The sequence below is a fragment of the Choloepus didactylus genome, chromosome 21 (assembly GCF_015220235.1).
Source record: "Choloepus didactylus isolate mChoDid1 chromosome 21, mChoDid1.pri, whole genome shotgun sequence".
Lineage (NCBI taxonomy): Eukaryota > Metazoa > Chordata > Mammalia > Pilosa > Megalonychidae > Choloepus > Choloepus didactylus.
The window spans coordinates 16,662,394-16,684,725 of record NC_051327.1 but is presented as its reverse complement, the minus strand read 5'-3'; the positions used below and the strand labels follow the sequence as shown (position 1 = coordinate 16,684,725).

At 54.1% G+C, this 22,332-nt stretch overlaps 3 protein-coding genes and 1 non-coding gene across 10 annotated transcripts; 3 read left to right on the top strand and 1 right to left on the bottom strand.

Moving 5' to 3' along the window:
- The first annotated feature begins 200 nt into the window (after positions 1 to 200).
- On the top strand, positions 201 to 4,140 carry VPS37D (VPS37D subunit of ESCRT-I). The gene is made up of 4 exons (XM_037814566.1): positions 201 to 402; positions 1,741 to 1,912; positions 2,385 to 2,467; positions 3,062 to 4,140. The coding sequence occupies exons 1-4, from the start codon at positions 265 to 267 to the stop codon at positions 3,422 to 3,424; spliced, it is 756 nt and encodes a 251-aa protein (XP_037670494.1). The 5' UTR covers positions 201 to 264; the 3' UTR covers positions 3,425 to 4,140.
- A 2,429-nt stretch (positions 4,141 to 6,569) lies between these two features.
- Positions 6,570 to 11,192, bottom strand: DNAJC30 (DnaJ heat shock protein family (Hsp40) member C30). Its single transcript, XM_037815271.1, has one exon. It carries the CDS (start codon positions 11,189 to 11,191, stop codon positions 10,511 to 10,513), a length of 681 nt encoding a protein of 226 aa, XP_037671199.1. The 5' UTR covers position 11,192; the 3' UTR covers positions 6,570 to 10,510.
- A 124-nt stretch (positions 11,193 to 11,316) lies between these two features.
- BUD23 (BUD23 rRNA methyltransferase and ribosome maturation factor) lies at positions 11,317 to 22,167 on the top strand. Of its 7 annotated transcripts, none has more exons than XM_037814635.1 (12): positions 11,317 to 11,446; positions 11,528 to 11,565; positions 12,929 to 13,024; positions 13,114 to 13,196; positions 13,282 to 13,378; positions 15,350 to 15,446; positions 16,424 to 16,474; positions 17,171 to 17,256; positions 17,489 to 17,534; positions 17,832 to 17,890; positions 21,636 to 21,725; positions 21,869 to 22,167. In XM_037814635.1, exons 1-12 carry the CDS (start codon positions 11,399 to 11,401, stop codon positions 21,921 to 21,923), a joined length of 846 nt encoding a protein of 281 aa, XP_037670563.1. In that variant the 5' UTR covers positions 11,317 to 11,398; the 3' UTR covers positions 21,924 to 22,167. The 7 variants fall into 7 exon arrangements, 6 of the variants coding, with proteins under 6 accessions (XP_037670563.1, XP_037670565.1, XP_037670562.1 ...); XR_005213611.1 differs by adding an exon at positions 19,661 to 19,718 and having other exon boundaries at positions 11,325 to 11,565; positions 21,869 to 21,916; XM_037814636.1 differs by having other exon boundaries at positions 11,347 to 11,443.
- Positions 21,069 to 21,201, top strand: LOC119518357. Its single transcript, XR_005213746.1, has one exon.
- Positions 22,168 to 22,332: the final 165 nt, after the last annotated feature.

Genomic DNA, 22,332 nt, shown 5'->3' with positions numbered 1-22,332 from the left:
GGGAGGATCGGTTGGCGCGGCGATCCCGGAGGGCGGGAGGCCGGCTCGGCGCGGCTCGGCCGGGGTGAGGAGGGGGTGCGGCCCGCCCCCTCCCCGCCCCACCCCCAGCCCGGCGCCGCGGCCCCTTTAAGAGCGGGCGGGGCGCCCTCTGGCGGCGGAGCGGCGCGCGCGGCGGGAGCCGGAGCCGGAGCCGGAGCCGGAGCCGGGGCGGAGCGGGCCGAGCGGGCCGAGCCAGCAGCCGAGCTGGGGGCGCGGGCGGGCGGCATGTACCGGGCCCGGGCGGCGCGGGCGGGGCCGGAGCCCGGCAGCCCGGGGCGCTTTGGGATCCTCAGCACCGGGCAGCTCCGGGACCTGCTTCAGGACGAGCCCAAGCTGGACCGGATTGTGCGGCTCAGCAGGAAGGTAGCGCGGGGGGCGCGGGCGGGGGGCGCGGGGGCCGGGCCGCGGCCTGCCGGACCTGCGGGCCGACCGGAGGGCCGCGCGGGGTCGAGCCGCGGGGCCGCCAGGGGCGCGGGAGCCCGGCACGTACGAGTGGGCCCCACGGAGCCGCCCCCGGGGGAGGGGGCGCCCGGAGCCGGCCTGTGGCGGGTGGGGCGCCGGGGACACGGAGAGGCGCCCGTGCACCCCCGGGATGGCCGCGAGGCGTGTCCTACGGCGGATGCTCCGGGGAGGTGTGTTGTGGGGGACCCTGGCTCGCACACCCACGTTCTGGAGGGCGAGAAAGGGGAGGCGCCTTCCGCGGGGAGAACTGGGGGCCCGTGTGACGGCTGGGAGGGAGGGGGCCGCCGTGGAGGGGGGGCGTGCGCATTCGGGGGCGCAGGAGGCTTTGTGTCTTCCGCTGGGGAGGGGTACTGCCAGCCGAGGCGTGTATTCCGTAGGCCACCATAACAGAAAGTTGTGTATTTCACAGGAGATAGGCCCGGGCTGGCCGTGGGGGGCAGAAAGGGAAAGTGTGTGCTGGAGGGAGGCAGGCAAGGAGGGGCAGGTGCATCCTACAGGGGACAGGTGGAGGGTCGTGCCTTCTCCAGGGGCTGGCGTGGGAGGCTCAGCCCTCCTAGAAACAGAAGGAAAAAACATTCTTCAGGGCCAGGAAGGACAGGGGTCTGCTTTCTGGAAGAGAAGGAAAGCAGGGAGCCAGGGAAAGGGGGTGTGTATTCCTTGGGGTGTGGGGATTCCACTGCAGGGCAGAAAGAGAGGTTGTGAGAGAGGGTGACCTGAGGGGCTTTCATGGAGGGACAGGGCGTGGACCTCCCTCTGGAGAGTAAGGGGGGTGGGGGCAGGAGTGTTTTCAGCACAAACACCTGAGGAGGAAGCAGACAAAGGCCTGGAACCGAGAGGGAAGCTGCCCATGCATGGAAAATGGGACAGAGGAGGGAGGGAGACTCCTCAGGGACCTGGGCAGACATATTAATTGAAAAATTAAAAATTAACTAACATTTGTAGAAGCCTTCATAGTTTTCCTCACTTAAATCTCACAACCACCCTATGAGGTAGGCGCTTCTAGTCTGCCTTGTAGAAGATGAGACCGAGGTCCAGAGTGGCGAGGTGTCCTGTCCAGGGCCACACAGGGTGGTAGCTCAAGACACAGCCTGGGCTGGGCCTCTGGCAGCCCCACACCTGTCACAAGGTCGGGGCCTTGCAGGGGCCTGTGGCTTGCCCGTGGGTACCGTGGTCCAGGGTGGCCGTAGGGTGGCTGTGGGCAGACTCCCTAAGTGGGCCTGGGCTCTTCTCTGTCGGCAGTTCCAGGGCCTGCAGCTGGAGCGCGAGGCATGCCTGGCCTCAAACTATGCGCTGGCCAAGGAGAACCTGGCCCTGCGGCCCCGCCTGGAGATGGGCCGGGCTGCCCTGGCCATCAAGTACCAGGAGCTGCGTGAGGTGGCTGAGAATTGCGCAGACAAGCTGCAGCGACTGGGTGAGGAGGCAGCAGGGAGAACTGCCCTGGGGTGGGGTGGGGGCAGCAGTTGGCCGTCTGGCTGGTTGTCCCTTGGGAAGTGCCAGGTTCTGAAGTGTGGGACTTGGGCAGACCTGTTCCCTGGCAAATTTGAGGGCTGCTACCCCTGGCTTCTCGGAAATCAGAGATGGGGAGGTGAGCATAGGTGAGTAGAGCTGGGATGGAGATGCTTGGGTTGTCCCAGGAGACCGAGCACCTGCTTTCTCTTTTGCTTGGGGGCTGGGGGCAGAACCTGGGGGGAAGGCTGTGCACAAATGGGTCATGGAGGCTTTGTGAAAATGGGGAAATGGAGGCTCTGGAGTAGGGACGAGAAACCTAGACTATATGAGTCAGTGGGAGAGTCAGGATTGGACCCTTCAGCTCGGGCCTGTCTGTCCTGGGCGATGGGCTCAGAGAGCAGGGGCTGTTCACCCCGTCCCTCTGTGGCCCCCAGAGGACAGCATGCATCGCTGGAGTCCCCACTGTGCGCTGGGCTGGCTGCAGGCTGAGCTGGAAGAAGCTGAGCAGGAGGCTGAGGTGAGGGGTGGGGGGGTTGGTGGGAGCTGGGCCTGGGGACAGGGAGAGACCCAGCCCAGCCCAGCCCAGCCCCATGCTCATTCCTGCACTACAGACTCAGGGTGCCCCTCTTCCAGGAAGTCCTCCTGGAGTGCCCAGCCCACAGGAGCACGGGTTGCATTGCTGTCCGCATTCTCCCCCCCGAGGCTTTTCCCCTGGCTCCCTGTGGATTCCTCAGGGCAGCGTGGGGCTGGGTCCACGGGGGAGCTGGGAGAGACCCCTCAATGGTGGGCTGGAAGCGGGGAGCTCAGTGAACCACAGGGGTTAGGGGAAGAGGAGACCCCGCCCTGGTCTTGATGAAACTCTATAAAGTGTGTACTTCAAATGCATCCTCATCTCTGACCCTGCCCCACCCCTGACCCAGCAGGTCTGGTGATGGTGTCCTCATTTTGTAAGTGGGGAATCAAGGCTTGAGAGTGGGGGACATTTATACGCAGACACTCTGCAAGTCAGAGGCAGGCCCGGGCTGGAACTCAGGGGCCCTGCCACCTAGCACGGGGTGGTCTCAGCCTTCGGACCTGTTCCTCCCAAACCTCCTCTCCCCTCCTGTCCCAGGAGCAGATGGAGCAGCTGCTGCTGGGGGAGCAGAGCCTGGAGGCCTTCCTGCCTGCCTTCCAGCGGGGCCGCGCCCTCGCCCACCTGAGGCGGACCCAGGCAGAGAAGCTGCAGGAGCTGCTGCGGCGCCGGGAGCGCTCTGCCCAGCCAGCCCCCACTGCTGCTGCTGATCCCCCCAAACCCTTCCCCGCTGCAGCCGTCCTGCCCACCGGAGCCGCGCGGGGGCCACCGGCAGTCCCCCGGAGCCTGCCCCCCTTGGACTCCCGCCCAGTGCCCCCACTGAAGGGCTCCCAGGGGTGCCCCCTTGGCCCAGCCCCTCTGCTGAGCCCTCGGCCCTCGCAGCCAGAGCCCCCCCACCGGTAGGATTCAGGGTGCGGCCCCCCAGTGGGGGGGGCCCAGACAAACTTAATGCGTGGCTCCTCCTCCTCCCCCACTGCCTGGGTGGGGGGAGGGGCAGGCCCCTCCCCCTGGCCTCAGGCGAACCCTGGCCCTGGCCCTGGAGGCTGAGCTGGGGAGGAGGGCCACCACAGGATGCCCAGAGGGCTGGGGTGGGGTGGGCAGGGTGTTATGCCTCTGGCGCTGAGGAAACTGCCTTTTCTGCCTCCCCGCTGGGGCCTCCTGGACGACGGGCCAGCCCCACGAGAGACCCTTACTCACCTACGGGGGCTTGGGAAGATGCTGGCCTCCCCCAGGGGGGCCCTGTTGCACCCTACCACTCCCCTGGCCTCGCACAACACCAAGGTCAGTGAGGGTGTTTTCCATCATCTCCTGAGCTTACCTTTCCCCCAACTCTGGGCCACCACCTCGGAGCCAGGTGGTCAGGCCCTAGCTGAGGGGCCAGGGACACCATGGCCCTGGGGCTGCTCCGGGCCCCATCGGGCTCCAGAACCTGGGGCAAGGTAGGCCAGGGGCTTCTGATCTGCGCAGGGGAGAGTGGGCCATCCCCAGGAAAGACCATTCTGTATTTTTTGGTCCCGTCTCCTTAGAATGGAAACTTTTTGAGGGCAGGTCCTTGTCTTTGTATGTTTTGTCCCCAGCCCCGCCTCCCAGGGGCCGTCAATAAATGTGCTGATGAGGATGACGAGGCTGCCCGACTCCTCTCTGCTCCCTCAAGCAGCCGCTCTGCTGTCACGGCCTCCACAGCTCCGCTCCTGCGCCGCCTCCTCTAGAGATGCCCTCCCTCCCTCCCTGCCCATCCAAGGCCCGGCTGTCCTTCAGCTCCAGCACTGCTCCTGCCTCTTCCACGAAGCCTCTGATTACAACCCATGAGAATCTTTCCCAACTCTTAACTTCCTAGCACTTCTGGCCAGAAGCACACTCGGCTCCATCACTGTTCTCCAACTCTCTCACTTGTGTGCACCTTCTTTCCCCGGGTTGCCTTGTAAGCCCAATCAGGGTGGCACCTGCTCCATCGCTGGCCTGCCAAACGACCACCCCACTGAGTGATGGAGGGGTCTCCAAAGGGCTGGAGGCTCTCAGTTCTTGGCTCCAGTAAACACTAGGTGGCTAGCTTGGCTGATGAGCATGGGATGAAAAGGAAGGAGAACAGGAACACAACCCAATCAGGTTAGGGTGTCTACGATGTGATGTTTGGCAGGGTGGCATGGAAGGACAGACAGTCCTCCTCACTAAGAAGGGACAGAGTGCTATAGAGCTGACAAAGCTAAAGTGGTCTTGGTTCATGTCAGTAAGGAGGGTTTGTGTTGGCTCTACTTTTCAGTGAAGTTTTGTAATCTAAGAGGGACCCCCCCAAAAAAACAGGGCACCTTTGGAGTTATCAGGATCAAGAAGAGGACCGGGATTTAAGTCCCATGAGGAACAACTGAGAGGTGTGTTTGAAATATGAATGTGTGTGCGCATGTGTGTCATGTTTAGCCTTTGAATCCCAAAAGGACTGCTTCACATAGAGCTAGAGGTCAGAGCCAAGATGCATGGGCGGAAAGCATAGGGAACTAGATTTTGGCTCAGTATAAGGCTAAGTCAGGGCTGCCACTGTAGATAGATGCTTCCCATCTCTGAAGATGAGTGAGCAATGCTTGAGTGACGGCTTGGCGGGAGTATTTAGAGAGACTCACTAAATACTCCCATCTGAGTGTTACTGAGCCCTTCAAGGCCAAGCAATCAGACTCAGCCCCAGAAGGGCAGTTCAAGCGCTGATGGTGGCCCCTGGAGGGCCTCCGTCCCACTCTGGCCCTGGCCCTCCTACTGGAGGCCACAGCAATGGCCTGGGAGGCTGCTGGAGGGACACTGCTGAGGGACCCCAGTACCACAGCTGCCTGCCTGAGATGACCAATGGCTGAGCCGCTTCGGAAGACCTCTTCCCATTCTGAGCACAGCGTGGTAGGCTGGGCCCCTCTTGCCCCAGCCTCCCATCCCTGCTCCAAGCTTCCAGGGAGTTTTGTTAGTTTGTGATCAAAAGGAGAAGAGGGGATAAGGCTGGGCATGTTTGAGCCTTCTTCCACTTCAGAATAGGGGAGCAGGCTCTAGAAGGCAGAGGCTAATGTCCAGGGCCCGGTTCAGCCCCTCTCCCAGGGCAGGCAAGAAGCAGAAGGATAGACCCAGGACAGTACCACAGGGGAAGGCCTGGGAGAGAAGCATTGCCCCGGGAACCAGATGGGGTCTTCAAAAGGTTTCCCACAGACCTCACGTTCCAGGAAGAGCTCAGACTCAGTTTTAGGCAGGGTATGGAGTGGGGCTCTGCCATCTTCAGCTTTGGCCTGAAAAGACCTGGGGCAGGCAGGGATGGACAGCATCAGAGTGAAGTGGCCATAGTTCTGGAAAATGGGAGAGGCTTAGAGTGGGACGGTTAATGTACTTCATTAACTATCCTGCTTAAAGGTATATGGAATGTTCTGGAAGTTTCAGGCAGTCTGGGTTCTCCCCTCTGCCTAGAACCTTCTGGAACCTTCTGGTTCTGGGGCCCCAGGGAAAGTTCTTGGCTGGGATCCTCCACAAGAGAGAACAGACTTGCAGATCTAAAGCAAGAGGCCAATGAGAAAGGTCCCAGCTATTACAGACCACCCCGTGCTTTTACAAACCCAAACCAAAAAATCCCCCAGTGAACAAAAGTCCCACTCCTTTTGGATAAAAACAGAATTCCTGCCCCTCAAGGAAGTCTGTTATGTACTACTTCCTTGTTTGGGAACCACCAGCTTCTGCATATTTTCTTAAGTAGGAAACATGATAACATTAAATGTGCTTTTTTGTCAATCCAGGCTCACTGAAATAAGCAGGCCTAAACCACAGCAGGCGCAAATCTTCACCACTGAATCATGTGGTCAGTGCAAACCTGGGGCTAAGAGCTTGTCCCTGACCTCCAGGGCTAGAGTCAAATGGTTTCCAAGAGACCAAGCTGGACTAGCCCCAGGTTTGTCCCAATTTATACAAGGGTTTTATACAAAAAAACTGAGTGGAGGAACTAGTGTTACTGTCCCAAAGCACCTCCAGCTTTGTCTAAGAACTTGCCATCGCCGTTCCACAATGAAAGTAAGATTTACACTCAGCCTCTCTCACAAAGTGAGGGTTCTTATGGCAACATGGGCTGTAGACTAGGGATCTGTCAACCCCACCACCTGTAGGGGCCAGGAAGGTGACAGAGGAGAAAAGAAGACCCTTTCCACAAAGAAACACACCCTGTTCCTATTTTCTGGAAATGCATGGTCCTTTTGTGTTTCCCTTCACGACAGACCTGTGATACAGGGAATTATTTCTCTATTATAAGAAAAATGGTGCAAGTGTGTGGATAAACAGTGTTTTATTCTTCACCTCCACTGGTGGGCAGTGCAGCCACCTGGGAGCAATGTCCTATCTAATGGGCAGGTGTTACTCAGCCTCTCCCATGGCGTAATGCAAGTGTGTGAGCTCAATGGCAGCACATTCTCATTTTTTGAGAGAAGTCAGCTAGATTTTTAGGTGGCCCCTCAATTTCTGAATGTTGGCTAACGTTATTTTAATACACTGTGCTAGCCAAGCATTGTTTACAGGTTGTCTGTGGCCTGTGGGCCACGAATCTGTCTGCTCTTGGGGCTCCTGAAAGAGGCTTTCTTTCCCCTAGGGACAGTCCCCTCCCAGGGCTAAAGGACACAATGTTGAGGGGGCAAAGGCAGGATGCCAGGGCCAGGCCCCTGTAAGACCACCACAGGCCCTACAGGCCCCAGGGGTGAGGCGGCACCAAGAGTAAGACTATGGCCTCAGGACAGATGGTGAGCGGAACTCGGCACTGGCTTCTTGGGGGTGTGGCCGATGTGAGGTCACAGTCCAGACCCAACTTTTCCTATCATCCTAAGGCATCTTAACAGAGGGACACTTGGCTGCTTTGCAAACTCCACTGCCACCAGGGCCGCAAGTGAGACCTGAGCGCAAGCTGCTGAGGGCAGGTGAGTCGGGTCTTCCCCCATGATCCTGCTCATGGGCAGGTGGCAGCGCATCACCTCATCGCAGGGCTAAGGAACTGCCCAATTTTCTAGTGCAATGAGATTCAAGGGAGAGTAGATTGAAGTAGCTTCACTGCTCACCATCTGGGCTTTCTCTGAGCTTCTCTTCGCGGGGTCTGGGCAACATCCAGGAAGCCCAAAGGTCTGAGACATACACCCCTCCCAATTTCCAAAGAAGGCATGCTGCTGGCCCTCACTCGGGCTCCACTTGGGTGTCTTGGCCTCAGGCTATGGCTACAGGGACCTTCAGAGTCAATCAGGGCCTAACTCTCTTTGACCAAAGTGATTCTCATCAATAATCCAGGCTCAAACTGGGACCGTTAGAGAGGAAAAGGTGCACCAGCAAATGGAACACCAGAACCTCAGAAGGAAGCAAGAGCCCTACTCCCTCAATGCTGGGATCTGTAAAGGGTCATTTTCACCAGTGATAAATAAAGGGCAACACAGGGAAAATACAATTTGGCTCTGGAGGGATAAAAAAAAAGTCATGATGAAATCCAAAGACAAGAATAACCATTATCTAGACACAGGAAACAACTGTGACTCTGGCCTTGTTGCCTGTGTCTCCATTAGGAGCTGTGCCTGCTGCTCACTCAGCCTGGTACTTGCACCCTCATCCCTACCCCCATGAGCACAGCCTGGGGCAGGTTGGGCCCCTCTTGCCCTGGCCTCCCACTACTGGTCCAAACTTCCAAGGATTTTTGTTTTGGTTTGTGACCAAATGGAGAAGAGGGGCTTAAGGGTGGGCATGTCTTCCTCCATTATCAGGAAGGTTAGCAGGGGCTAACATCCAGGGCAGGCAGGAAGCAGAGAAAGAAAAAACCAGGACAAGACCACAGGGGAAGGACTGGGAGGGAAGAAGGTGGTCCTTTAAAGGTTCTCCCACACACGTTCCCTTTCATGCAGAACCCAGACTCCGTTTTAAGGAGGGAACCGAGTAGGGCTCTTTAGTCTTCGGCTCTGGCCTAAAAAGACCTGAGGCAGTTAGGGATGGACATGAGCAGAGTGGAACAGGCCTAGTTTTGGACAATGGGAGAGGCTTCGATTTGGATGGTGAATAAACTTTTATTGACTATCCTGCTTAGAATTGCATGGAATGTTCTGGAAGTTTGAGGTAGTTTGGGTCTTCCTTCCGCTTCTGTAACTTTCTGTCCACCTTTGGGTTCTGGGGCCTCAATGTATATTCTTGGCTCTGATCTTCACCAAGAGAAAACAAACTTGAGAGGTCCATGTCAAGGGGCCAATGAAAAGGCCCCAGCAATTCAGACCACAGTGCTTTTACAACTCAAAAACAAAACAATACCCCAACTCTTTCTGACAGAAAAAAAAGTTCTTGCCCCTAAGGACTTCTATGCCCCACTTCCTTGGCTGAGAATCACTAACTTCAGTACATTTTGCCAGCCTTTACTTCCTGTGGTTTGTATTTTAAAAAGAGACTTCCCCTCTTGTTTTTCAAATATGAAACATCATAACAGTAAATATTCTTTTTTAAAGTGCATGTTCTCCCGCCCTCCAAAATCAAGGTTCAATAAGCCATGCAGGCTTGAACCAGGGCAGGCTCAAATCTTTACAACTGAACACTGGGGTACTGTGGTCACTGCAAGCCGTGGCTAGGAGCTTAGTTTCCAAGAGCCCAAGTTGGACTATCCAATTGCGGGCTTATCCCAATGTATACAAGGATTTTATGCAAAAGACTGAGTGGAGGAATTAGTGTTACTTTTACCAAAGCACCTCTGGCTTTCAACCAGACCCTAGATTTTAGGGTCACCCTTGCCACAGACCTCCTGAAAGTTTTCCCATCCCACAGCTTTACACTCAGGCCCAGTACTTAAACACCTGGGCACCTACAATCCTACCGCCAACCCATTCCTCACCAAGGGATGATCAACCGCTTAGCACTAATTAGAAGGAGAGAAAAAAACAAACAAAAACCTGCAGCCAGCTCTGAATAAGGAACAGTTTCCACCTCGACCAGCAAGCCTCCTGTCTCAGAGAAATGTCCCTGTCCTTCCTGTCTGCTCTCAACCCCCAAAGTCTCCCTCAGCATTAAGTGGCCTTGCTTCAAGGACTTGGCTTGTGGGGCCTGTGCTAAGCACTGAAAGCCAAACAGACGGATGAGCCATTCAGGAGACTCATGCTCTGAGTTTGTTGCTCTATTTCTTGATGGGAATGAGCTGCAAGTTAGTGATGGGGCTGGCTGGTAGAAGGGTGATGTGCGCTCGGTCCCATAGGTGAACCCGGCCCTACTAGCATCCATGTTATAATCACTGAGCGCATCAGAACTACAGATCATAAAGCGTGGAGAGACCTTGAGAGCAGATGATTTACTTCTCTGCTGTCATGCCCAGAGTAACTTATCCAAGGTCAAACAATAGACAAATATAGGCACAGGAACACTCATTCCCTACGCTTGGTGACCTTGTTATCTCACTCCCACATGCCACCAGCAGAAGGGGGAGCGGGGTCTGGGGCTGACAAGAGGCATGGCAAGGTTTCCACACTTCCCAGTCTTACTCTAGATTAGGTCTCTCACCTGTGGCTTGGGGAACTCACAGAAATACAAGTGTCGTACAACCCCAGAATTTTTCTTTTGGCCGCCAACAATTAGTCACATGGCATGGTTTCAAGGTTACAGAGGAGCCCCAGTGGTACACATGTAGGGCAGCAAGAGCCGATTCTTGCTCCAGGCTTTACCATGAAGTCGGAGCAAGTGTTCCAGAAGTTGACAACATCAAAAGGCAACCTCTGGAAGCAGACACTCAGGGGACTCCAGAAAACCCTTCTCTGACCCTTCACACCCAGCCTTTCCAAACCGTTGGTCTTGGGACCTCTTTCTTAGGCATGGAAAAGCCTCCTTTTCTCGACCATAGGGGCAGGGTTTGGGACAGGAGCGGGAAGATCAGTTCCTTCCGACCCCCAGCAGAGGTAGGCTAGGGAAGATACTGGCTTCGGCAGACAGGAAAGGCCATTTTCTTGGGGCTAGCCAGGGGCTCCTCCCCTTCCCTCCTCTCTCCCATTAAACACGAAAGCTGATCATGACAAAGATGATGAGGAGAAAGAAGACCAAAGCCGTGTCTCGGGTCTCGTCCCAGCGGTAGCCCTTCTTGGCCCTGGCCTCCTGCTGCTTGCGAAGGGCCTCGCGCCGCGCCCTTTGGCGCTGCTCGCGCTCCAGCTGTTCTCCGTAGTGCGCCTGGTAGAAGGCGTCAAAGTCGAACATGGTGCGGCTGGCGCCCGGCGCGGCCTGATCCCGGCTCTGGGCGCGAGAGGAGGCCGACGGGGTGCGGGGACAGCCGACGTCGGCCGCAGTCGTCCTGGAGGGCCGGACGCCGGGGCCGCGCAGGTCTTCGTCGCTGAGCAGGCCGCGGTCATACTTGCGACGGAGGGTGGCACTGCCCAGCACCACGTAGGCCTGGGAGATGCGCGTGAAGCGCTCGGCAGCCTCGGCGCTTCCCGAGTTGCGGTCCGGATGGTAGAGGAAGCTCTGCCGGTAGTAGGCCGCCTTGATCTGCGCTCGCGTGGCCGTGGAGGGGACGCCGAGCAGCTCATAGAACGCCGTGCGCGAGTATGGGCCATCGCCCCGGGAACAAGTCCTCGCCCCTAGGCCCAGACTCCATCCCAGACTTGGCGACGCTCCCCGGGCCCGCCACATCCTCCACAGTAACAACCGCGGCCACCTCAGGTCGTGCTTGGCTGCCATCTTGGATACAGCCGGAAAAAGATGCGAGATGAATTGGCCAATGGGAGGCGAGGGTTGTTCGCTGCGCGTCGGCCTGGCAGCCAATCAATTAGAAAGGAGGCGGGGCGAGGGATGGAGCATGCGTATTACGAGACGGTCGCCGGGCGGAAGGCATAAAGGGTGGAAGCCGGGGGCCGCTAGTACCCGGCGTGCTTCATAGGCGCGGGGATGGCGTGTCGCGGGCGGAGGCCGGAGCACAGCGGACCCCCGGAGGTGGTGAGGCCTGGGGCCGGCGGACAGCATCGGAGCGTCTCGATTCTTCCCCTTATCTTTCCTCTCTCTTTCTCTTTCCCACAGTTCTACAACAAGAACGAAGCCGGGAAATACATGCGCAAGTGAGGGGAGCCTGGATGTCGGGGGCGGGGGACGGGCAAGTGGCTGGCGAGCCCCGGCGGGCGCGTCGCGTTTGGGGGTGGAGGGAAGGCGGGGGGCCTGGGTTGATCCCATTGATTAGACCCTCTAGACCCTCTGACAGAGACAAAACTTTTGAGGTAACCACCGAACCCGCCCTGGGCCTCACTCGGTAACTTCATCGTTCCAATGGGGACCACACCAGCTTCCCTAGGTTATTTCCAAAGTTTAACGCGGCAACTCGTTTTTAAGCATGTGATAAAGTAGGCATAGACAGTGTGAGGGTACGTGTAAGGGGTCTGTGTTATGGGGGGTGGGAAATAATATTCACTGTTGAGGTAGGTAATTGAATTTCCTGGAGGGTGGTTACTTGGGTACCTACAAAGTCATTTAGCTGGAACAGGGACTCCCAGGCCTCCCTTTCCAATCCACTACTCTAGAAAAAAATCTAGATATCCATCCTCTCAGTTCCTGTCAAGTTAGAGTCCTACACAGGGGGTCGGTGAAAATCTCCAGGCCCCGTTGTCATTATGTAGCAAATATAAACTTTTTTTTTCTAGCTGCAGAGCCCTGTGTTAAGTCTTAGGTATTTGAGAACTATGTATGATTCTTTGCCATTATCTTGGGAAGGCCAGATATTTTATAATGTAGACCCACTCTGTCCGATAAGCTAACCAAAGCCATCTATAGAAACTTGGCTCATCTGAATTGCTGATTATGAAAAAAATGTAAAATATTTTATTGGTGATTTTGTTGGGTTGAATATGTGTTGAAATAGTATTTGGGGGGCATATTGGGGTAAGTAAAATATATTATTAAACATTTTGGGTTAAGTAAACTGTTACTAAAATTAGTTTTACCTATTTAATTTCTTTAATGTGGCTACTAAAAAGACAGTGGCTTGCATTGTATTTCTCATGGACAGCACTGCTGTAGGTGTTTTGTTGTGTAAAAGCATTGTTGATTCTCACATATGAGAATAATTGTGGTATATAATTCTTCCAGAAAATATGTTTTTAATAAGTAATAGAGAGCATCAAAGCTTAATGGAGTTGCAGGTACCCAGTGGTTGGTCATTAGCTAAGCAGTTTGCTCCCTTCGTGTCAGCTCTGCTGCCGGTACAAGTTATAATTGGTGTCACACATACAATTGCTGTACGATGTAGACTTTGGGAGTTACTTTTAAATAGTTGTAGTTGACTTTGCTGATTCCAAAGTAGAATTACTAGGTGAAGGTCAGGAAAGAGTATCTTGGGATAATTGTTCCTTTTGTTCTGTCCTTGCCTTTTTTTTTTTTTTTTTTGATCTGGAGCTCTTTTACCAGTTCTGTGTGTTTCTGCCTTTCCAGCTCCCGGATGATTGACATCCAGACCAAGATGGCTGAGCGTGCATTGGAGCTCCTCTCTCTGCCTGAGGGTCAGCCCTGTTACCTGTTGGATGTTGGGTAAGCTCCTGGGGGCTGGTCCTGATGGTCTGGGCAGAGTTCTGCTTTTGTTGCCCACCCTGTAGTTTCTGTTTGGTTGTGTCTTCCAGCTGCGGCTCCGGGCTGAGTGGAGATTACCTCTCTGATGAAGGGCACTATTGGGTGGGCATTGACATCAGCCCAGACATGCTGGGTAAGTATGTCCTGTTTGGCACTGGGGTGGGTTTCTCTCGTGAGTGTGTACAGCCATTTCCATGACTTCCTCCTCTCCAACACAGATGCAGCGTTGGACCGAGATACAGAGGGAGACCTGCTTCTGGGGGACATGGGCCAGGGCATCCCCTTCAAACCAGGTTCCTTTGATGGTTGTATCAGGTGAGGATCTTGGGATCATCTTTACTTTCTGTTTTTAGGCTTTGGCTGTTGCTTCGCAAACTGGGCTCTGTAGCAGAATCCCATGGGCTACTTAAAAATATATGTCCACTGGGATTTTCAGATTATAAGGTTAGAATAAGGCTGAGGAATATGTATATTTTTGTATTTCAAAACTGTCTGCACTGCCAGGTTTAGGCACCCCTTGAATAGATTCTGCCTGCTTTATGCACATGTGTATGTTTGGGGGGGGGGTGTTGGGATCTTCCGAGCCTCTGGCTGCTGTCTTGTTGGCCCCAGGGGCATCTTGTCGCCTTCTGTTCAGAACTCTGAAGAAGAGAGTGGCCCGGACAGTTGGTTTGCTTCAGTGGCTCCGTTCTTTCTAGGTGGTCAGAAGTCACCTAACTTGGGTTTTGAGTGCTTACATAAATCTTGATAATAGATCTTAGAAAATGGAAATTGCTGTTAGAGGTGTAAAGTTTTTCTTTGTCTTCTGTGGTAAGTTGTGTAACACAGGGTCTAAGGTCTTGATGAGGGAAAAGGGGAGTACGTGGGAGCTTAATCTGGATGGAGACCCCCTGCGATCCTAGGTGGAGTGGAAGGGTTGCAGAGGCATCTGAGGAGTAACAACTTGGATTTGGAGATTTTCTTCTGGGTAAGGGAATACTTTACATCTGGGAACAAGTTGAAAAAAAAAAAGACCCGTTTCAGGGGTAGTAAGTGCCTTTTGTCATGATTGGGTAAGATGTGCTAGGCTGTAAAAAAAAAAAAAAAAGATCAAACCAGCGGTTGTAGTTCGTATGTTTTAAGAGTAAATAGTCTTTTTTTTGTTGTTTGTAAGAGGCGAGTTGGCGTAGCAGACTTCTTTTGGTAACGCTATGTGTAAGGTGTTACACTGGTGCTGTGGAGTATGTGGAAATAAAACCCAGCCCCTGCCTTTGAAGAGTGATCGTTGTTTATTGAGCATCCGGGCCAGGCAGCTAAACACAGGCAGAGTGCGGGGTGTGCTCCAAGAGAGTCGTGCCCACCAGTGGAGTTCTGAAGAGGAGCGAGAGGGCTCAGCAAAGCCCCGAGTAGGAGGACTTTGGGGCTTGTGTCTTCAGAGTCAAGGAGAGGGTTTCTGAGTGAAGGAGCAGTGGTATTAGAGGCACAGAGTGGGTAGGGACAGGAGCCTGATCAGATCAGAGGGAGGAATGGGAAAAACCACGGGAGGTGAGGCTGTGGGGGATGGCTCCTAGGGTGGCTTTTAACTCAACCTAAGAAATTTGGGTTTTATTAAGGAGACAGTGGAAAGCTGTTGAAAATTTTTGAACTGGGGAGTGACAGGATCCAATCTTTGTTTTAGGAAGATTCTTTTAAGGTGAAAGAGGGTTTTAAAAATAATCCCATCAAGATGGTAATGAGCGCCCAGGAGAGTGGTAGGGGGAAGTAAAACTGGGAAGAGGCGGTTGGACAAACCAGCACGGTCTGGGGGTCAGGCGTTCTCTGGATGTGTGTGCATCTGTCAGTGAAGGGGGAAAGGCCAGAAAGCAGAGCATATTAAATGCCCGAGTGAAGACACTTAACAGATACAGTTGAAGGAAACAGTTTGGGAGGAAGATGAGTGAATGGCTTTGCGTATAGACTGTAAAGCATGTGTCCCTCAACTGGAAGAATGAAGGGTTAGCTGGACAGAGGGAGCCCTGACACACTGAGCGTTTAAATTTAAATACTCCAGAGGCATTTAGAAACAAGGTTGGGGCAGGGTTTCCTTGGGCCTGCTGCAGGGAAGTCAGTGCTGACCTCCTGGATACCTAGTGGGGTCCCGTGTTGTAGAACCGTGACCAGGGATGGACCTGCATATTCCAGGAAAGGGAGCTGTGGGCAGGAGGGCTTCACCTGGGGATCAAGGATGGATGGTGTCGGTCTTGAAAGGGCAGGTTTGGGGATGCAATTTTTTTGTTTCCTCTCCCGACCAGTCTCCTTCCTTTTTAGCATTTCTGCTGTGCAGTGGCTCTGCAATGCGAACAAGAAGTCTGATGTCCCTGCCAGGCGCCTGTACTGCTTTTTTTCTTCTCTTTATTCTGCTCTGGTGAGTAGGAGAGCCCCTCCCCATCTGGGCCCTCCTTTGCCTTGCAGGGAGGGGGATGAGGTAGAGGTCTTCCCAGGGAAGTCCCTTCACATGGCCTGCACGGGGTGGCAGGACCTGACTGTGGTCACTTCTGTCCTGGTCCTCAACCTAAATGGAAGTTCAGGCTCTCTGGGCCATCGTGATTTACAACTTGGAGTAGGGCCTCCTTCTATTGAGGACATTTCCCATGTCTGCTGTGCGGACTTTCAATCAGAAGTTGGTTTGGGGACTTGGCATGAGGAGTGAGGACAGGGACATTGTGTCTGGTCACAACGGAAAACACCTTACAGAGTGCACACAGCCCCCAGACTTGCCCACCCCAACACATTCCTCAGACGGGGACCTGTGTGGTCATTCGCCACCAGGAAAGCCCTTGTTAGCTTTGTCTTGTCTTTAAACACACTGTGTTATGACTTCATTTATTTACTAGGATCTGAGTCTTGAAAATGAGTTCTTACCCTTTTTTGAAGGAACTGGGTATGTGTTGGTCTCTTTAGTGCCCCCTCCCTCACTGACTTACCTCAGGTGGGTTGTTCCTGTAGATGGGGTGTTTCTCCCACTCACACACTGGGGTACACACTGGGGTTCACCCTAGAATTCTGAGAGGGATTACCAGCATACCTGTCTCAGAGCTTTGGCGTTTGCCCTTCTCCATATGTACAGCGAGGTCCTCACTACGTTCAGGTGTTCCTCGAGGGAGGCCTTCCTTGAACCAGAAGTAAACTAAGCCATCTCTGTCACTCTGCATCCCTTGGTCCCAATTTACTTTTCTTTTTTGGCACTTACCATGAATTAGCTGTCTCCCCAACTAAAATGTGAGCTCCATGGCCATCCCCAGCTCTAAGAACAGTGCCTTGCACAATATTTAGTGAATGGAAGGAGGGAAAAGGCCCTGACCCCATGGGGTCTTTGTAAGACAGGGATGTTGCTGTTTGCAGGCCCGCGGAGCCCGAGCTGTCCTGCAGCTGTATCCTGAGAACTCGGAGCAGGTGAACCCCTCGGCTCCCGGAGGTGCAGGGAAGGGGGGTGGTTACCCAGAACAGGTGGCTGTCCTGCTCTTCAGTCGCCTGCCATCTTGTTGATGGGAAGTGGTGGGACACGGAGCTTAGGCTGACTGGTGGGAAAACGAGGGAGCGAGCACCTGAGTGGCTGCTGTGGTCTCCGGGAGAGGCCGGCCCCTGTGGAGGTGGGGCAGGATGTTTGTTTTCTCTTGACAGATAAGATGGTATTCCTGGTGATATTGGCTTCTATAACCGAGTGAATGAGTTGGGGGTGAGGGCAAGGAGGACATCGACAGTTGTCCGGTGATAGGCGATAAATTAGGAAGTACAGACTTGGAAAGACAAGGGGTTATGAGCTCTGACAAACAGCCCAAACCTGGCTCCCAGTTGATGATCCTTTGTTTCCTAAGATTTGAGTGGGGAGCTGGGTCCCTGGGCTAGAAAGTAAGAATTAGGGCAGGTGCTTTGTTCTGAAATCCCGAGGGAAGCGTTTGCCATGACTGGCTCTAGCCTTGCCTTTTTGTGACTTTTGGGGACTCAGAATTGGCAGCAGGCTGAGAGAGTGAAGGCCTTCAGTTCTCACAGGCTGGGTCCCTCCTGGGACTGGCCTGGCCTCTTCCTGGGAGTGAAGGTGAAGCTGTCCACTCCTCCAGCCTCCCCTGCCTGACTCAGTTTTTCTCTCAGTTGGAATTGATCACGGCCCAGGCCACGAAGGCTGGCTTCACTGGGGGTGTGGTGGTGGACTACCCCAACAGTGCCAAAGCAAAGAAGTGAGTGTTGGGGGTTTGGGGGCAGGGAACTGCCTGTTCTGGAGGAGGGAGGGGAGCTGAATGTCCCTTCCAGGCCACTGGGTGGACCAGAGTCTTGCTGGGTTAGGTGATGAGGGCCCAGGCAGGCAGGAGGCCCACGCTTTCTGCTCCTGTTCATGGGAGGCAGGGAGGCCTGGTCTCTCCCTGCAAGGCTCGGTGGGCCCACTTCTCACGTAGCACTTTCTTGTTTCAGGTTCTACCTCTGCTTGTTTTCTGGGCCTTCGAGCATTGTGCCAAAGGTGAGGGCCCCTGGGTTTGCAGGCCCATGTCTGTTGGACTCCAGACTCTGGGGCTTGAGAACACAGTGATAAAGCCAAAGCCCCAGAGTGCAAAGCCCAACTGGCCTAAATCGTCTGGAGTTGGAGGCAGGGACTGTTGCTCTCCAGGTCCCAGAAAGGAGTTGTCAGTTCCTTCCTATGGGTCTGGGCCTAGTACCTGCTGGAAGGATTTCTGGCCTGGGTACCTAGCTCTTTGGGGATGGGGCACGTGGGTTGAAAGATCTCTTGGGTGGCCTAAGATCACTTCGGTTTCCACAGGGGCTGAATGAATGTACGGATGGAGGCGAGGAGAGGGAGTCCACGTTCACTAACGAGAGGTAAAGCCATTGCTTAGCCCTGCCTGGGGAGCAGGTGGTCACTGCTGCCACGTTTGGGAGGCAGCGGGATGGCTCCATTTCTCTCAGCTTTAGTCCTGGTGTCTCTGGTTTAGATGTGGCAGTGGGATTAGAACCACAGTCCTCCTGTAGACTCTTCCTGCCCCTGCCTCAGGCGTTGGGGGGACTTTGACCCTTCTGGATGCCTGGGCACCCATGTTGCTTTGGCTTCATTTTTGAGTCTGCACATGTCCCTTCCATGCTTGGCAAGCTCTCATCGCCCCTCCCTGAGGCCACCCCCCTCCACCTGCGTGTTGGACCCCAGCCCCCCTGGACTTGGGTGGTAGTGGCTCTCCCTGTCCTCTCCTGCATCCTCATCTCAACTCTCCGGGGTCATTCCCATTGGCACACAGACATCCTGCACCATTTCCCCTGTTGTAAAATCAGACCCTCCCTTAAGCTCATAACAACTCCTGAGGGTCTGCTCCCTTTGAGAGCAGAGCTCTCTGTTCTTGCTTCCTCTCCTACATCCTCTCAATCCACTTCTTGGACTTCGCTTCTGTCACATCACAAATTGCTCTTGTCAAGGTCACCAGCAACCTGTGTCTTGCCAAATATACGGTCACTTCTCGATCTTTTTTTTTCTTTCTTTCCTGTTCTGTTCTTAACTTGCCTGCTCAGTGAGATCTGTCACCCAGTTGCCCCCTTCCCGGAGCACTTTCCTCACTTAGCTCTCAGGTGCCACATCCACTGTCCTGGTGTCCACAGCCTCACTGGCCGTCCCTTTTCAGTCTGCTCTGCTGGCTCCTTCCTTGGCATACTCCGTGCCCTGCCTGGAACTCTTCTTTCTCCATGCCACTTTCGATACCAGCTGTAGGTTCATGGCTCCTAAGTTTATATCTTTAGTTTCAACCCTATCTCTGATTTTCATGCTATCTCCTCCGTATCTCCACCTGACTTCCACAGACCTCACAAAACACAGCTTTGTGGTTTCCCCCCCCACATTTCCTCTCTTTTTTACCCTTCTCAGTCATCCCTGTCATCCCTTAAGTCTCATCCAGTCCCTTGGGGAGCCCTGTCCTTCTGTGTAGGCTCCATTTCTGACCCTTTCCCCACTTCCCCCCAATTCAAGCCCTAACCACCTCTTGCCTGAATTACTGAATAGCTATCAAACTTGACTCCCTGCTTTCAGTCTTGGCCTCTTTTGGTTTATTTTCAAGATTGATCTTTTTCTTTTCTTAAATGCACATCATGTCATTTCTCTGTTCAGTATTTTCAGTAGGTTCCCCTGACTTCTTTCTCTTAACACCTTTCACTGCTCCAAATCATGTGTATTTATCTGTATTGCTAACTGGAACATAAACTTGGGGTGGGGACTGGAATTTTATATTTCTGGCATCAAAAGTAGTATCTGTTAATGACAGGTGCTCAGTAGCTGCTGAATGAATAGTAGATTATCACATAACAAACAAGGAGGCTATTTCTTAGTGCTGGTTGATGTGAGTGAAAAGTCTTAAGACATTTAAGGAGAAAAGATGGACCGGGCAGAGAAGGAATGAATTTGGAAGGCAGTGTGTGCCTCATGTCCACCACAGATTTATGCCGTCTGACCCCATGGCTCTCCAGGGCCCTCTTAGCTTCCCCAGCCCATTTCCCATGAGGGTTTGGGGCTATTCTAGATGTTTCTGCACTAAAGTGACCCCTCTTGCTCCCAGTGAGTGGTCCCACCTATTGTACAGTGGAAGTACAGTAACTTCCCTCCATCCATCTTAGGATCCCTCTTGTCCTCACACTGGCATCTACAGACGGCGTGTCCTAACTGTACACTTGGGTAAGTTGCTCAACCTCTGAGCACCCTTTCTGCATCTCTTTAGAAAAGGGGAGACTGTCACCCACATGGACAGGGTGTTGAGACGTGTTTGTGGAGGACTTGGCACAGTTCCTGGCCCGCTTCTTACCCTGGGCTGGTCTGCAGGGCTCCTGCTCCTCCTGCCGATAGGTGGAGGGAAGGGGAGAAGCCTGTTGCCTATTGGAAAGAGAATCAGGGGCTTTTCTTGATATCACTTCTGAATAATCACATTCAGGCCACTTTGAAATAAATGCGTGAATTTAAAACAAATTTTTTTTTTTAAACCTTTACCTGACTTGTCTCTAATCTACCTTTTTTCCCCACATCTACTTTGTTTCACCTAATCCTTGCCTCCTGGCCTCCACCCTACCACTCCCCCCATCTGCTCTCTTGAAAGTCCAGGGTCTTCCTAATTCACTGATCTGAAGACTCATCCTCAGTCCCCTGCTCTGACTTTGCCACTGCTGGTCACTGCTTCTCTTTCGGTACCTGGTCGGGAGGCTCTCCCCGTCTTCACTGCTTCCTTTATTTCCCCCAGTGAGTCTTCTTCCCGTTGTTCCTTCTTTGGCTCACATCTTGCTCCTATTCACTCCTCTGCCTCCACAGCTTCCACTTCTAGATTCCTTGGGGTTAATCCTCTCCAGCTCCAAGTTTGCAGCTGCCTCTGGCCTTGAACCTGGCCCTGCACCCACACCCCTCCACACACCCCTCCTATGGACCATCACCAGGGTCTGCTAAAATCTAGATCTCATCACATCATTCTTCTGGCATAAAATAGTCACGGACTCCCCACTGCCTGCTGAAGGGAGAACAGACTCCTTGCTAGCATCAGGCCTCCAGCGCTGGCCCCTCAGGCTGTTCTGGCCTAGCCCTGCCCACCTCTGCCTTGTCCCCATGACTCCAGGCAAACAGGACTGTTTTCTCTGCCCTGCCCTTCCCCTCAGTCCTCTCACAGGGCCTCATTTTCACATGTTGCTTCCTGCGGGGAATGCTGTCTTCCCCCTCTGCCTGTGGAAGTGCCAGCGTATCTCTTCGGCCCACTTGCTCACCCACCTTGTGTGCTTTTCCTTTCCTCTGCACCTCACAGCAGCTCTGCGGCCTCCTGTGCTCACTTTGGCTAGTGTGGGTGGTCTCTGCCCCTGCCTAGTCACGGCTCTTTAAGGGCAAAGCTGGTTCATAGCAACTGGGCCATCTGAGGGCCGCGCATGCTCAGGAAACAGTTGTTACCCAGATGGCAGGCAGCCATTGAAGGTGTGATTTATGCTGGAAACTGTTCAGTCCCAGCTGCCAGCCGGATATGTGGTTTGGGGGCCTCAGGCTCCCTGTTCTCAGGGCCTCTCTCCCATGGAGCTGTGGGAGGGTCCTTTTTCTCCTCAGCCAGGGCGGGAGGCCGAGATCAGTCCTCGAGGACCATCGTCGGGGCTGCCCTGAGCTGGGCAGCCTTGTTTTCCGGCCTCGAACATTTGTTGTTGCTGGGGAGCCCCCACTCGGCTGACCCAGAGCCTGATGGTGGCCTTTACTGGCAGCTCTGGGCCTGGGGCTTCTGGTTTTCCTTGGGCACTGCCAGGCACTCTTGTGCACCCATCCTGGCCTGGGTTACCCCCAAAATAGCTTTGCCCCTGCATACCCCACAGGTGGTCACTTCCCACAAAGATGCTATAAGGGAGTGGGGCCTCTCACCTCTAGGCCCCCCTAAACCATTGCTTTGGCCCCAGTGGATTTTGGGAGAAGTGTTTAGAAGTGAGGACTTCTCTTGTAGAACGGAAGATGAAGTGCTTGAAAGAAGGGGGATCTGGGGATCTGAGGCCCTCTGAATCACCATTTTTTCCTAGCTGACTGAGCTCACGTGCCAGCCGGGCAGCTCCATCCATCAGCCCATACGGCATGTCTCCCACACAGGGCTCCATACAGGACTGCGAGGCGGCGGGTGGTGAGAAAGAGCCGGGACTGGGTCCTGGAGAAGAAGGAGCGCCGTAGGCGTCAGGGCAAGTGAGTGCCTGTACTGGGGGTGAAATCTGAGGGGCGGGTGTTGTCACTAAGGGCTCACCTGCATTTGAAGGGGTCCCGGGGCTTTGTTCTTTTTATTCTGAGACTGTTCTGTTTTTCCCACCCCCATTGTTTCTTCGGCACAGGGAAGTCAGACCTGACACCCAGTACACAGGCCGCAAGCGCAAGCCCCGTTTCTGAGGCGTAGCTGCGTCGTGGGACAGCTCTGGGCCCACACGGCTGGGAACTGCCATCCAGCCCAGGCGTTCTCCTCTGGGCAGGGCTTCATATTGAAGTGCCTGCTCCATCAGTTGACAGAATTGTGTTTTAGAAAAGTTCTAAAAGTATTTTCTTCACCGAAGAAAGTTCTGAGAGCACCTAATTTTTTCTAAAAGCAATAAACCACTTTTCCTGTGGGGCTTTCTGGCATTTTCCAGCCCTGTTGTCCTAAAGAAGTTTCTCAAATTCCTCTGCTGGGGGGGGATCCCAGTGATTGACCAGGCAGGAATCAGGTGTAAAGGACTTAAATGTGCAAAGGTTTTTTTATTTGCAGGGAACACAGGCAGATGCTTTTTGTTCAGGGTTAATTAGGTCAAGGAGAATCAGTTGG

Coding starts and splice junctions, on each gene's coding strand:
- DNAJC30 (XM_037815271.1), bottom strand. CDS start 11,191: ATGGCAGCCAAGCACGACCTGAGGTGGCCGCGGTTGTTACTGTGGAGG.
- VPS37D (XM_037814566.1), top strand. CDS start 265: ATGTACCGGGCCCGGGCGGCGCGGGCGGGGCCGGAGCCCGGCAGCCCG. Junction 403..1,740: donor TTGTGCGGCTCAGCAGGAAG/GTAGCGCGGGGG, acceptor CTCTGTCGGCAG/TTCCAGGGCCTGCAGCTGGA. Junction 1,913..2,384: donor AGACAAGCTGCAGCGACTGG/GTGAGGAGGCAG, acceptor TGTGGCCCCCAG/AGGACAGCATGCATCGCTGG.
- BUD23 (XM_037814634.1), top strand. CDS start 11,399: ATGGCGTGTCGCGGGCGGAGGCCGGAGCACAGCGGACCCCCGGAGGTG. Junction 13,197..13,281: donor CATCAGCCCAGACATGCTGG/GTAAGTATGTCC, acceptor TCTCCAACACAG/ATGCAGCGTTGGACCGAGAT. Junction 16,475..17,170: donor ATCCTGAGAACTCGGAGCAG/GTGAACCCCTCG, acceptor TTTTTCTCTCAG/TTGGAATTGATCACGGCCCA.